General features: G+C 41.2%; 1 protein-coding gene across 1 annotated transcript in view; it reads right to left on the bottom strand.

The window, feature by feature from the left end:
* Positions 1–14,102, bottom strand: part of LOC136874359 (serine protease 27) — a 38,337-nt gene that overhangs the window by 16,137 nt on the left and 8,098 nt on the right. The window contains exons 3-4 of the mRNA XM_067147997.2: positions 13,850–14,015; positions 10,589–10,881 (exon numbers count right to left, since the gene is read on the bottom strand). Of these exons, the coding sequence (XP_067004098.1) occupies positions 10,589–10,881; positions 13,850–14,015 (459 nt within the window). The remainder of the gene's footprint in view (positions 1–10,588; positions 10,882–13,849; positions 14,016–14,102) is intronic.

Genomic DNA, 14,102 nt, shown 5'->3' with positions numbered 1-14,102 from the left:
TCCTGCTTGAAGAAGATCCGGCGATGCAGGTTGTAGCGCCTGCAGGTAGTTTGAGGGCAAAGTTTCAGCCGTTTCTTTATGTAATTTTGTAATTTGGTGGTATAAATGTAGGATTTTGGCGAAATCTTCCAAATCTAGTTCTATTCCCTACTGGGAAATATATAATATAAGGGAACGCGAGTGGTGACCCTCTGTCGTCTCCCATTCAACCCTTCAATTGGGTGTCTAAATTTTTCAGCCTCTAAATTTTGAAAATCTTGTCTCAGCTTTAAATGTTCCTCCTTTAGTCACACGTTTTAGCATGGGATTAGTCTCTGTGACACTGGGCCTTAAGCCCACTTAGGTTTCCAGAAACTTCTCCTCTTGCCGGTTATGTGCAACTTTTCCTTTTTACTCTTAAGGCCGTGTAGTATGGGTAATTATGGCCCTGTTTTTTCTATATTATTCTTAGTATAACAGTTTCCGTCGTTTCAGTTCCCTTTGGGAATAGTGACTAGCCTAATATTATTGTTGAGCAATGGATCAGCCCACCATGGGGCAACCCCGTATGAACACTTTAAAGTGTGGTCACGCGAAGGGTTGCCTAGTATAATTTTAGTGTGTCAAAAGAAACTGATCGCCCCTTTGAGGCTTGACTCTTATATTTTCTAAGCTCAGACTCCTGTGAAGTGTACCTACTCGGAGAAAACTTGCTCTTTCAAAACATTGTACCTATCTTGAGCAATTATGCTTTGTTTCTATGCAGTTTAACGACCTAATTTAGGACTCTTAAGTCCAAGATACGGTTGGAGCTGACGAGTTCGTTATTAACCTTGCAATTGTTCCATGTTATTCTATTAGGTGTTCATCTCTCAATTTTAAGAAAGGAAAGAGATAAAATTTCCAAATTTGTTATGCTATAAGTTGCTTTATGGAATCCCTTATCCAGTCATTTAACCCAGGCATTTCCTATCCCTCTGTGAAAGAAAATCCATAAGAAGAAGAAGAAAAAGAAAAAGAGTCCAAATTTACACAACAAACTAGTAAGCAACAATAACAATAATAGATCGAGTGAGTAAGCCGTACGGTTAGGGTCGCGCAGCTGTAAGCTTACATTCGGAAGATAAGTAGGTTCGAATTCTACCGTCTGAAGCCCTGAAGATGGTTTTCCTTGGTTGGCCATTTTCACACCAACCAAATTCTGAGGCTGTGCCTTAATTAAAGCCACGATCGCTACCAAACCATTCCTAACCATTTTCCATCGTTCCGACACCGAAAACCTTCGATGTATTGGTCCGATGTTAAACAAGTAGGAGATGATGTGATAATAATAATAATAATAATAATAATAATAATAATAATAATAATAATAATAATAATCCAACGGCCCAAAAACAAATCGAACTCTTAAAGGAAAGAGGAGTGAAAGTTAGTCTCCAACTATTATTAAACAGAACGGAATACGTTACCTGCAGCAAACAAGCACCAAAGTACGTGAAAACAGAATACTGAAATTTCAAATGAGTCCGACTGTTTCAATACTGGTACTTCGTTGAAACAATTGCCAGCGCCACGGTATAAGGATATCGTGTCTGCCTTTTACCTGGAGGTCCGAGGTTTGATTCCCAGTCAGGTCAGGCATTTTTGCCTGGATCTGAGGGCTGGTTCGATGTCCAACATATCTGACTACAATTGAGAAGTTATCTGACGATTAGATGGCGGCCTCGGTCTAGATTGCCAAGAATAACGGCCGCGAAGATTCGTCGTGACGACCACATGACACCTAGAAATCTGTAGACTTTCGAGCTGAGCAGCTTTTGCTTGGTAGTCCATGGCCCTTCGGGGCTGTTGTGCCATGGGATTTGGATTTCATTGAAGTAATGAAGGAAAACGCAATCGAACCCAAAGCTAACTGAAATCATGTGCCAAATAACGGAAACAGGAAAGTGAAAGCACAGGCATGATTTGAGTATCGTAAGAGGAGAAAGAAGCCAGCCAACAGGGAAGCAGCTGGATTGGCTTTGGAGAAACACCACACTGAACTATGTTCATACATTAGGAGGGAAAATCCATGACTTAATGGTTAGCGTTCTGGCCTTTGGTCCAGAGGGTCTCGCGTTCGATTTCCAGCCAGGTCGAGGATTTTAACCTTAATTGGTTAATTCATCTGGCTCAGGAACTCGGTGTGTGTGCCATCTTCATCATTAGAAATCACCTTGGGTAGGGCCCCATTTTCACAGACATGCAGCTTGCCTGTAAGCCGTCTAGTAGAAAACCTGTGCCTGGCATCTCTAGAAGCCTTGTATGTATGGATGTATGTATGTTGGGTATTCACCCCGAAGGCTGGTTTAATCCTCCTCAGCTCCGCAAACAGCTACCGTAGATAGCCTAGGTGTCAGTGAGGAGACATACTAGGGAAATGAGGAGTGAGGTAGTTTTCCGTTGCTTTCCTTAACGGGCCAGAAGTTGCTATTGCGTACTGTATCAGTCTGCCAAGCCCACTGTAATGCATACACCAACCAACCCTATGAGCGATATTTTCACACCATTCATAACAGGGACATAAGAAATGGTATTATTAGCATCACTCAAACCTCGGTGAGTTCCATACCGTCAAAGCCAAGGATGAGACTAAGATAGGTCAATGAAGGTAACAAATTTATTATAGCCCATACCAGAAGACATGGTGCACTGTAAACACTACATCTCACCAGCAAAGGCATCCGGAGGCCATACCCCATTGTCATTAACGATTATGAATTAAAATTGCTCCCGTGCTGCCCCGTAATCCCAGTAAAGGGTACAGTCCAAAGCTGGTTGAGGTCGCTAGTTCAATACATAGGCACAACTGTTCATTTATCAATCCCTTATTTCGTACTGTATGTTGAAAAACAAACACACCGGGCGAGTTGGCCGTGCGGTTAGAGCGCGCAGCTATGAGCTTGCATCCGAGTGGGTTCCAAACCCACTGTCGGCAGCCCTGAAGATGCTTTTCCGTGGTTTCCCCATTTTCACACCAAGGAAATGCTGAGACTGTACCTTAATTAAGGCCACGGTCGCTTCCCTCCCATTCCTAGGCCTTTCCTATCCCACCGTCGCCATAAGACCTATCTGTGTCGGTACAACATAAAAAGACATACAGGCACCATGAAGACAAACAAACGTCACATTTACAAAGTGCATAAACCTGTTAGCTACGGTCTTCTAAGTAAGATCCCACTGTGGGTCAGTGCTAGAATGAACTCCGGATCCCAAGATTGTGGGTTCAAATCCGGCAGAGATAGTCGGATTGTGAAGGGCAGAAAATGTCTATTAATCGCTTCATGTCATACGATGGACAAACTATGGATGAGTTGATTTTGTGGTGCAAGCACCAAGTAGGCCTGTATCACGAGAGATTTGTATATAGGTCTACCGATGTAACAGGTTTTCTTTGTTATCCGACAGAGTATACCGAAGAGCAAAGTCATCTCCATACAGGCCATGAAGACCCTTGGAGGGATAGAAGGTAAATACTTCCACTATCCAAAACTTCGGCACTTGGTGGTTTAGAGTGGTTAGTTCTACGGCCAGCCGCCTTTGTCCCCAGGAATTAATCTGGTACGCATTTTTCCTGTAGGCTGAGTGAATATCAGGACTATATGCACATCCGGAAGTGGAAATCTAATTTCTTAAATTTTTTTACTTCCTGACGGGGAATCGAACCCATGTTCTTCCGGGTGAAACAAGCACGCTTTTACAGCTTCGGTCAGGCAGCCCCTGATAGAGTTAATCGGAACGTCCAAAATTAACTAGCTGGCAACTTAGATACCTGCAGGCGGTAACTGAGCCCATAGGACTATTATTATTATTATTATTATTATTATTATTATTATTATTATTATTATTATTATTATTATGAAACAAAACAGTCAAACCTAAATTTAAATATTCCTGCTCATTCACTGCCGGTGTGGCAAGTAAGTCATTCCCACTGTTTCAAGTGCTACATACGTTTAGAAAGTTGAGATATAAACCAACTTATTATGAGAGGCCTTCATCCGGGTAATGATCATATGTCGCCATTATTTAACACAGTGCAAATGCAAAGAGTTAAATTATGGCTAGTGCATAAGGCAAGTGCGTCGCAATCTTCACCGTTACTACCCACTTACTTGGTGCAGCGATGAGCAGCCGACCAACTAGTTCTTGCAAAAGATTCCTGCTAAGATAACGACACTACTTACCTCAATTAAGAACTCTGGCTGGGAGATATCTGTGCTTCAAGGCCTCAGTAAAACAATTATTGCGTGCAGTGCAAATACATGGCGTGGAAATACTCTCATAGTCTTATTATATTCTTAGTGTTAGCATTTCTCAGCGCCTACTTGCCAATTGCTGTAAAGACAATTTACTTTACGTCTTATGGCGACAATGGAATAGGAAAGGGCTAGGAGCGGGAAGGAGGAAACCGTCGCTTTAATTAGATAACGCCCGAGCATTTGCCTAATGTGAAAATGGGAAACCACGGGAAACTATCTTCAGGGCTGACGACAATGTGGTTCGAACCCACTATCTCCCTAATGCAAGCTGACAGCTACGTGACCCAAACCACGCAGCCACTCACTCGGTAACTTTAAAATACACGAACAACAAATGTATCGTGTTTGTAGGTTATATTATTATTATTATTATTATTATTATTATTATTATTACTATTATTATTATTATTATTATTATTATTATTATTATTATTATTATTATTATTCCTGTCTCCGTAGCGTGACGGTTAGTGTTATTAGCTGCCGTCCTCAGGGGTCCGGGTTCGATTCCCTGTACTGCCAGAAAAATTTAAGAATGGCAGGACTGGTATGTGGTTGAGATGGTACATGCAGCTCATCTCCATTGGGGGTGTGCCTGTAAAGAGCTGCACTACCTCGGGATGAGGACACGAGTTCACTTTATTATAATAATTATTAATATTGTAACATCCATTTAGTAATTCTCGGCTTGTGCCGGTAACATAATGGGCTGACTCAGCCTAAGCAAGGAGTCACTCTCTTGTTTATGAAACTTATCTAGTTATCTTTACACCGGGCGAGTTGGCCGTGCGGTCAGTGGGCACGCGGCTGTGAGCTTGCATCCGAGAGATAGTGGGTTCGAATCCCACTGTCGGCAGCCCTGAAGATGGTTTTCCATGGTTTCCCATTTTCACACCAGGCAAATGCTGGGGCTGTACCTTAATTAAGGCCACGGCCGCTTCCTTCCAACCCCTAAGTCTTTCCTATCCCATCGTCGCCATAAGACGTATCTGTGTCGGTGGCGACGTAAAGCAACTGGAAATATTTACAACTGAAATAATTAAAACATACATATATAGGCCTATAATAAATGTGCACAGATGATGTCCCTAAACAGCTTTTTATCTCCCCGTTTTGGAAATGTCCTACAATATTACCGTAACTGCGACTTGGAACCTAATGCTGTTTGGTGTTACTCAGAGAAAAAGTTGTTCCTAGAAACTTTCTCACAGTGTGGCAGGTGCTCAGGATTGTGGCTTTCTGTAGTTCAACGTAGGTGTGATCATGCAGGTTTAATGCGGCCAGAGAGCTGTGCAAGATTTTAGTAATAACACCAGTACATCATGTTGCCATTAATGCTTTCACGGCCCGTACTTATAGACATGATACTGTATAGGCTTTTGGGCTTATGCCGTGTCAAGAAAATAAGGTGAAATTCTTAACGTTTCGCAGAAAACTGTGCTCTGCGTCCTCAGAAGAATTCTCGACTGTCCACAAGAAAGGCTTCTTAAACAATTACACTTTTGAATTTGGAACGTTACAATAGAAGTAGAAGTGGAAATGGTACGTTCAATCACCACCAGATGGCCCCTAGGACGTAGCACAACGCTAGCGTTCGAAACGGAAGCTGCCCGAACCATCACAATCAGACTAAGCGGTTCACATAACGTGTTTGCGTAACATATGACAGGTGTAAGACAAAGACTTAAGCCTGGAATGAAACATCTGGCGACAAGGAACGTACGAATTGGGAAAACACCGAGACGAAATAACAATAGTGAAGGGGCAGGGAAGGGAACTACCTACGTAAATTCTTAATAGCTGGCAACCAGGTATTACTTAATTGATAGCCGGTGCCACTGTTGAAATTGTTAGGATTACTACGTTTTTCCACAGCTTCCCGTATAATCCTCGACCTGTAGTGTCTAGTGTGGGTAAGAGCTCGAGCATCTTAGAACATGACATCATGACCCAACGATAGAGCGTGCTCAGCTATTGCCCATTTGTCAGGTTGGTTGAGACGAATATTACGTTCATGTTCTTTGATACGGGTACCAAGGGACCGGCATGTTTGGCTGATGTATACTTTACCGCACGTACAGGGAATTTCGTATACTCCAGGATGTAAAAGTGGGGACAATTTGTCCTTGGTTTTACTCAGACTGTGAACAATTTTAGTGGCGGTGCCAAATACGGTTTTTATATTGTGTTTGCGGAGGACCTTGGCAATTCGATCTGTGGTGTTGTGAATGTAAGGCAAGTAGGCAGTTCCCTTCACTTCTTCTTTCTACGAGATTTGCTTGGTCGTTTCTCCGGGATGTAGGGCTCTATGAATCTGCAAATCGCTGTAACCATTACCCTTAAACGCGACTTTGAGCGTGTCCATCTCCATCTGGATATGTGATGGCTCACAAATTCGTCTCGGATGCCTTTTTTTTGTGCTGGATGGTGGTGAGAATCTGCACGAAGATAACGGTTTGTGTGGGTAGGCTTACGATAGACGGTATGTCCTGAGGAGCCGTCCGGTTTTTTACTAGAACATCCAAGAAAGGAAGGTATCCGTCCACTATGGACGTTCCTTGTCGCCAGATGTTTCATTCCAGGCTTGTGTCTATGTCTTACACCTGTTCATATGTTACGCAAACACGTCATGTGAACCGCTTAGTCTGATTGTGATGGTTCGAGCAGCTTCCGTTTCGAACGCTAGCGTTGTGCTACGTTCTAGGGGCCATCTGGTGGTGATTGAACGTACCATTTCATCTTCTACTTCTATTATAACGTTCCTAATTCAAAAGTGTCATTGTTTAAGAAGCCTTTCTCGTGGACAGTCGAGAATTCTTCTGAGGACGCAGAGCACAGTTTTCTGCGAAACGTTAAGAATTTCACCTTGTTTTCTTGACACGGCACAAGCCCAAAAGTCTATACAATAACATATCTACCAGTACATCATATTACTATTGGAATTGTGATGGCTGATTCTAGTTTCCACAAGCGTTGTATTTCTATTATTATTATTATTATTATTTTAAAAAGTTAGATGTGACTTTGAATGATATTTCCAGGATTGTGTTTCGATGCCTTAGAGGAATATCACTCCACCTCACATCCGAAGAATGGCAGCTGCGGGAACGAAGAAGACATCCACATTTTGGCCATCTACCAGCCCGACAGAGACTTAAGTCCCGAAGCAGCTTTATGAGGACAGTAGGAGCACTGAAATGTGCACAAGAAGGTGCCTGTGTGGAGATACGGAAGGCAGAAGTCAAGGACCCAATCATCCCTCTCTCTCAGAGAGAATGGCACCAAGTTACAGCTTGCCATACGGAATTTGAAAACCGATGAACAGGCCTAGGACGGGAGTTTCACGCTGCAAGATCAACCTGAAGAAGTGGAAGATGCTTAACAACAACAGTGAACTCTGCGAATGAGATGGAATTCCCGATGCCAGTGTCCGGTTCCATGGCTAAATGGTTAGCGTGCTGGCTTTGGTCACAGGGGTCGCGGGTTTGATTCCCGGCAAGGTCGGGAATTTTAACCTTAATTGGTTGATTTCGCTGTCACTGGAGCTGGGTGTATGTGTCGTCTTCATCATCATTTCATCCTCATCATGACATGCTGATCGCCTACGGGCGTAAATCAAAAGACCTGCATCTGGCGAGCCGAACTTGTCCTCGGATACTCCCAGCTCTAAAAAGCCATACGCCATTTCATTTCCCGATGCCAGTCCACTCATAAAAGAACTCCAAAGTATGCTGGGATATTTTCGTTGTTGTGGTATCAGCGTGTTAAGACTTTACAACGATATCTCGTGTGTATCATGGTTTCTTTACTAACTCCATGTAACAAACGTCCTTGAAAGTGATGTGAGTGTCAAAGCGACGTGCAGTGTTACAGTGAAGACCATGGCTAATGCAAAGTAACATTGCATAGACTGTGAATCGCTTGTATTATGTTGAGTATCAGTAATGTATTTTGATGTAAGTGCATAGGTGTAAGAAGATAAGCACAGGACATTGAAGTGCAAGAAAATGGCTTCTATTATGTTGAGTACCAGTAATGTATTTTGATGTAAGTGCATAGGTGTAAGAGGATAAACACAGGATATTGAAGTGCAAGAAAAGTGCTAAAGATTGATAGATAAACAACTTTTTACGAAGCTTAAGTATATACTGTAAATTAATGTAAGTACAGGACACTGAAGTGCGAGAATAAGGCTTATCAACCTGTCAATGTATAAATAATATTAGAATAATATCAATGAATGCAAAAGGAAAGCGGTATATAAAAGATCCATATTACTTGCTGGTCTCCCCATTGATGTAGGATAAATGTTTCAAAGAAGACCTTAAATATATCGGCAAGTACTAAATCTGTAACGGTTGCTACTCACTTGCAAAATGTTCTTTGATTCGGACACGAAAATGAACGAATTATTATTAAATATGAATTTATCTGAGGATAAATTACAACTGTGTGAAGCAGTGGGCGCTCATCACCGGGATCAAATCTAGATTCGGTGAGATGGCAATTTCAGACAATTAAATGCATAAAAAGGTCTGCCTTGCCGAAGTGGTTTAAAGCCTGCACAGTCACATGGAAGGACGTGGGTTCAGTTCACCTTCAGGAAGTCAAAAAATGTATATTTTAAATTTCCACTTCTGCATGGCCCTGAGGTTCACTCAACGTACTCCAATAATGAAAAACAGGTAAATTACTGGGTACAAAGGTGCAGAGCCGACCGGTTTGTCTTCCCTAATGAGGGCGAGCCTTCCGAAACTTGTACGGAAAACGCTTTGTTTTGGTAAACTGCGCAGAGATCTCTGTTAATAGATTCTCATTTACGAGCTTGTAAATCTAATAGTACGAAGCATCGTATTTGAGCACCTTCAAACACCACCGGACAGAGACAAGCTCGAGCCCTTCGCCGCGGGCTCAGAAAGCGAACGCTGTAACACGAAAGCCACTCTTCAAGAAAACATAGCATTATTGATGAAGATGATAAATAAATGCCATGTGGCCTCTGGAGAGGCCTGGTGCAGGTCTTTTCATTTGACTCCCGTAGGCAACCTGCGCGTCATAATGAGGATGAAATGATAATTAAGATGGTATATACACCCAGTCTCCGTGCCAGGAGAATTAACCAATTATGGTTAAAATTCCCGACCCTGCCGGGGTTAAACGGATTAGGAAAGAAAGATTATTATTATTATTATTATTATTATTATTATTATTATTATTATTATTATTATTATTATTATTATTATTATTATTGCTGCTGCTGCTATGCGTTATCGTGTGTTGCCTTGGGCGTATGAGGCTGAAATTATTGAAGTCACAAAACAAGTGTGAGTTGTACCGTATAGCTTTTCCATTGAAAGTCGACCTAATGCTGGTTGAGTGAAGGATGGTTTTATGTATCTTGCAAAAGAGGTATAAGGTTCAGCACCTGCGACTGGACTCGTTCGAGTCTCATATACCTGATTTCTTCAAGAGAGTCAGGCAACGGGTACGCTAACATTTATATAATTTGTTTGAGTTATTTAGTGAAGTAGCGATCATAATTTAAAGGTGCAAATGCTAACCAAACATTTTGAATGTTTAGAAAGTATGGGAGATTCTACTGATTTAGTCGGATAACATGACATTTATACTTTCCCGGTCTTGCCCTTTCGTTCTTCTCTCTATGTAAGGAATCCATTCAAGGAATTTTGCCGTTGATTTTCGATTCACTCCGTATCTCATCAGAGATTGATCTGGGATTTACTGCAAGTTACATATACAGCAGCTTCACATAACTTATCCCATTTCCCTAAAATATTATATACCCTGAAAGTGGCCGTGTGGTTAGGGCCACGAAGCTGTGAGCTTGCATTGGGGAGATAGTGGGTTCGAACCCCACTGTCGACAGCCCTGAAGATGGTTTCCCGTGCTTACCCATTTTCATACCACCCAAATACTGGGTCTGTACCTTAATTAAGGCCAAAGCTGCCTCCTTCCCTCTCCTAGTCCTTTCCTATCCCATCCTCATCATAATACCTATCTGTGTCGGTGCAATGTAATGCAGGCTGAAAAAGAAAATTTTAAGAAATATGTCGTGGTCTTTCAGGAAGTTCGCTTTATAAAAACGTAAAAATTCAGTATTTTGCACGTTGTCTTTGCCATCCTGTTAACGCATTTAAGTCTCTCAAGACAGAACATCATTACGTCAGAAATGTTCAAATGTACACTAGGTTGGAAATAACACGATCCCTTTCAACCAGCCTATGGTTAATTTTACTTACAATGAATTACTCTAAAATTTCTGTTAGGATGTTTTCAACTTCCATTACCATAGGCAGTATCCGTCTTGCCCCAGCCGGCGACGACCCCCATCCGGCCCTTAAACGCCGCTCCAGCTCGAGGAAGACATATGGGAAGGATGTGATCGCGAAATGCCACAGGTCTCGCCAGCCGAAGTAGCGCCACGTCGAAGCGGTCCGGCTGCGTGGCTCGAAACTGGAAGGCGGGATGGACGATCTTCCGTCGAACAGCGTACGATTCTGCGGGGTATGGTTCCTGTACAGCACCAGTGTCGTGAGTGTCGTGTTCTCCCAGGAGTACGGTGATGTCTGCCGCACGAGCTCTATTCAACAGAAATAACAGGCTTATCAGTGGAACTAGTTATTTTCCTTCAGTCTATCTTAAGATGTAAGAGGGTTTGTAGAAGGTTTACAAGGCGGTTAGATCTTTTGTCTTCACCTAAACAGAAAAGGACTAGCACATCCTTTTCCTCTGCACCATGGACTGAATGTTGATCCCCTCTTTCCATGGCGTCGCTTTCCTTCACAACAAATCTCTTGAGTCTTATATGCGGAAAAAATGTTCAAATTGCAGCAGTAATTGGCACCTTCTGTAATATAAATCCGAACTCCATAGGTATGTACAATACGACACATTTAATTAGTGAATTCGATAAGTCATTGTTTGGTGGGTTGAAAGTATGTCAAAAAATATTTTCATGGCTAACTTCAGTGTGATTCTTCTCCAAATTATTTGACTCATGGGGTATAATTTGGAGTGTCCGGAATGACGTTTATACCTACTCTTGAAATAATTATATCTCCATACGGTCAGAAATAACTATGACACAGATTGTCAGACAATATGGTGTATTATACATACAATTTGGAATCCAAGAGAACTGTCTGTTTCCAGTACTTCAGAGTGTAGGTTACCGTACAAAGTAAAATAAAACTAAAATATTACGCGCAAACTAGTGCGGGCGATGTAGCATACATACCATAGAAGTATAGCTCAATTGAAGCAGAATACACTCAATGATTCAAAGACGATATTTTATTAACCATTTTTCACTGGAACCGTGCAAGAAATACCTGTGTAATCCCAATTTTATCTACATTTATTGCTCTAGTGTCAAAAACCTAAACTTAGTGCTAGAACACTTCCTATTCATTGTTGAAAACTTTGTATAGGTTCATTTTCTGAGCCCCAGTCAGCACTTCCCTAATGTGAAAACACCACATGAATTGCACATCTTGTTTCGGAAAATATTCGCTGAGTTTTATTTAATTCATCTGATACATGCTACCCGTGTGGTCATCATGGACTCGATCCTAGTTCTGTCATAGTGTTTAAATCCTAGTATGAGGGATCAATCAAGCTGCACTTACGAGGAAAGTGAGGTGAGGTGAACACCGATTTTATAGACCTTTCACTATGTTAGTCTATCTGGATACAAAATCAACACCTGTTCGGAAATGATATCGAGATCTTAGCGTTTCGATTTTAAAACACTAGTTAAAAGCCATTACATAAACCAGCATTTAGAGTAGCATCATCGCAGCTGGCTTCCTCCGTACGACTCCCCATTCTTTTGTTTTAAACATACGTTTCTTCCTGTTGTTGTTTTAAACTACACGTCTTTCACTATTTAACATTTCCGGAACCCCTTAAAATGCATGATTTTAATTGTATTATACACCGTATCGTATTACACATAAGCTGCATTTTAAGATATATTTTAGGGAAATGCAGAGAAGCGAGAAAACGGGGTAAGAGAAAGAACGTTCTACTGCCGAACCTGTACACATTACATTAAGCAGTCAGCAGTCTCACCACTATGCTATTTGAACTATTCTTTGAATACTGCCTTATATAACGGCGTATAAGTGATGTTCGAAAAAAACGCTATAGTCTCAAAAATTAAAGCTCACTTGAGATAATTTTTTAAGCTCATTGGAGATAATTTGCATATAGGTATTGATTTTGTCTCCATGCAGCTTTCGCAAGAATTGGACTAAATCGTGTCCGCCACACTATTTACATCTGTGCTCGTGTTAGTAATTGCAGTGTACGTGAATACAGTGTTAAAGACTCATGGAACTTGGAACTCTCGACACCATAGTTTGTGTCCAGATATTCAAGATGGTCTTGGTCAAGTTTCATCGTCACCAAAGGCTAAATATATGGGGGGGATATAGTCCGTTATTGTACTCGATAATGGGAGACTTCTATACTGAAAACAACGTGAATAATTAAGAAACATATTTGTTTTTAATATCTTTTGCCATTCTCCGAAACTTATGCTACTGTTCCAGCTCGGCAAAGCCAAAAAGAGTGTGTTGCCATTTTTATTTATTTTTATTTTACTATTTGTATTTATTTTCATTATTTACGCTTACATAGTAATGCTTCCTAACAAATTTCAATAGTGCCAAATTATCAAGACGAAAAGGGACCTTTAAATTTTTCAATCTGTATATTGTACTAAGTCATTGTTTGCTAATTGTATGTAATTATTGGTGTTGTATTCTATATGTGTACCAACGGTACCAACTGTGTTGAAGGATTAGTCACAAGAACTGTTGATTGTTTTTACCCAAGACCAGGTCGTTAATGGTAATCAATTATTGTCATAGCAATGTAAGATTGTTCAAGAACTAACAAGAACCACCAAGGTAGTGGAAGTGGAAAGGACTTACTGTAGACCAGGAGACATGAACTATGTAAACCTACCAACTGTAAAACTTGTAAGCATGTATTTTTATCAATAAAAAGTTGTATAAAAAAAGTGAACAGACACACGTCAGACAGCTTGGGGTTTCTAAATAAAATATAGCGTGTAGTTCATTCATCCTGTCCACCGAATGTCCGCATACCTGCATACTTGTCATATGATACAGCTCCCTTTGCTCCCAACCTCAGACAATTCTTATCGGACCAGGAAAGGCGAGTAAAAGCCGTATTCGAGTAAGCATGGGCGTGTGCAGCGTCATCATTGGAACGGATAGATGATTCTGAGGATATGTATCTTCTTTTTTTTCCCTGAACTTTTATCAATTACTTGAGGTTGGCAATATATATGTATATTGAGCACAGTTTTACGGCTGGAAGAATTTCCTGACGCCAACCGTATGTGGAAACGAACACAAACATTCTGCCTTAAAGCTAGAGAAATTAACCAAATGCAAGTTTTAAAAAAAGTTGACTACCCCTGTCAGAATAGAAAGTACTGCTAAATATTGCTTGTTACGTGTCACAAACAATTTACAATGATAGTTTTAAAGCAGGGTTCTACATCACTCTCTTACCTGTGTATACAGTGCGCTGCCGTGGCGACAAACCATCTACTGAGTAGCACACCGCCACATTGGTAGCCTGATATCCTGAGGTGCGCCTGCCAGGGAAACTCGCCGAAAAGCGCTTCGTCTCCTCCGATAATTCTCTTCTGGATCCCCATCCGCGGCACTCCACATTCTGAAAAATTTATGACCTTCATTAAAGTACTGTTTGTAAAATATTGTTCTGGAAATAAACTAATGTAATAATTGTAGTCCGTGAAGA

This window comes from Anabrus simplex, chromosome 5, assembly GCF_040414725.1.
Source record: "Anabrus simplex isolate iqAnaSimp1 chromosome 5, ASM4041472v1, whole genome shotgun sequence".
Lineage (NCBI taxonomy): Eukaryota > Metazoa > Arthropoda > Insecta > Orthoptera > Tettigoniidae > Anabrus > Anabrus simplex.
This window is presented reverse-complemented; position numbering and strand designations above follow the sequence as displayed.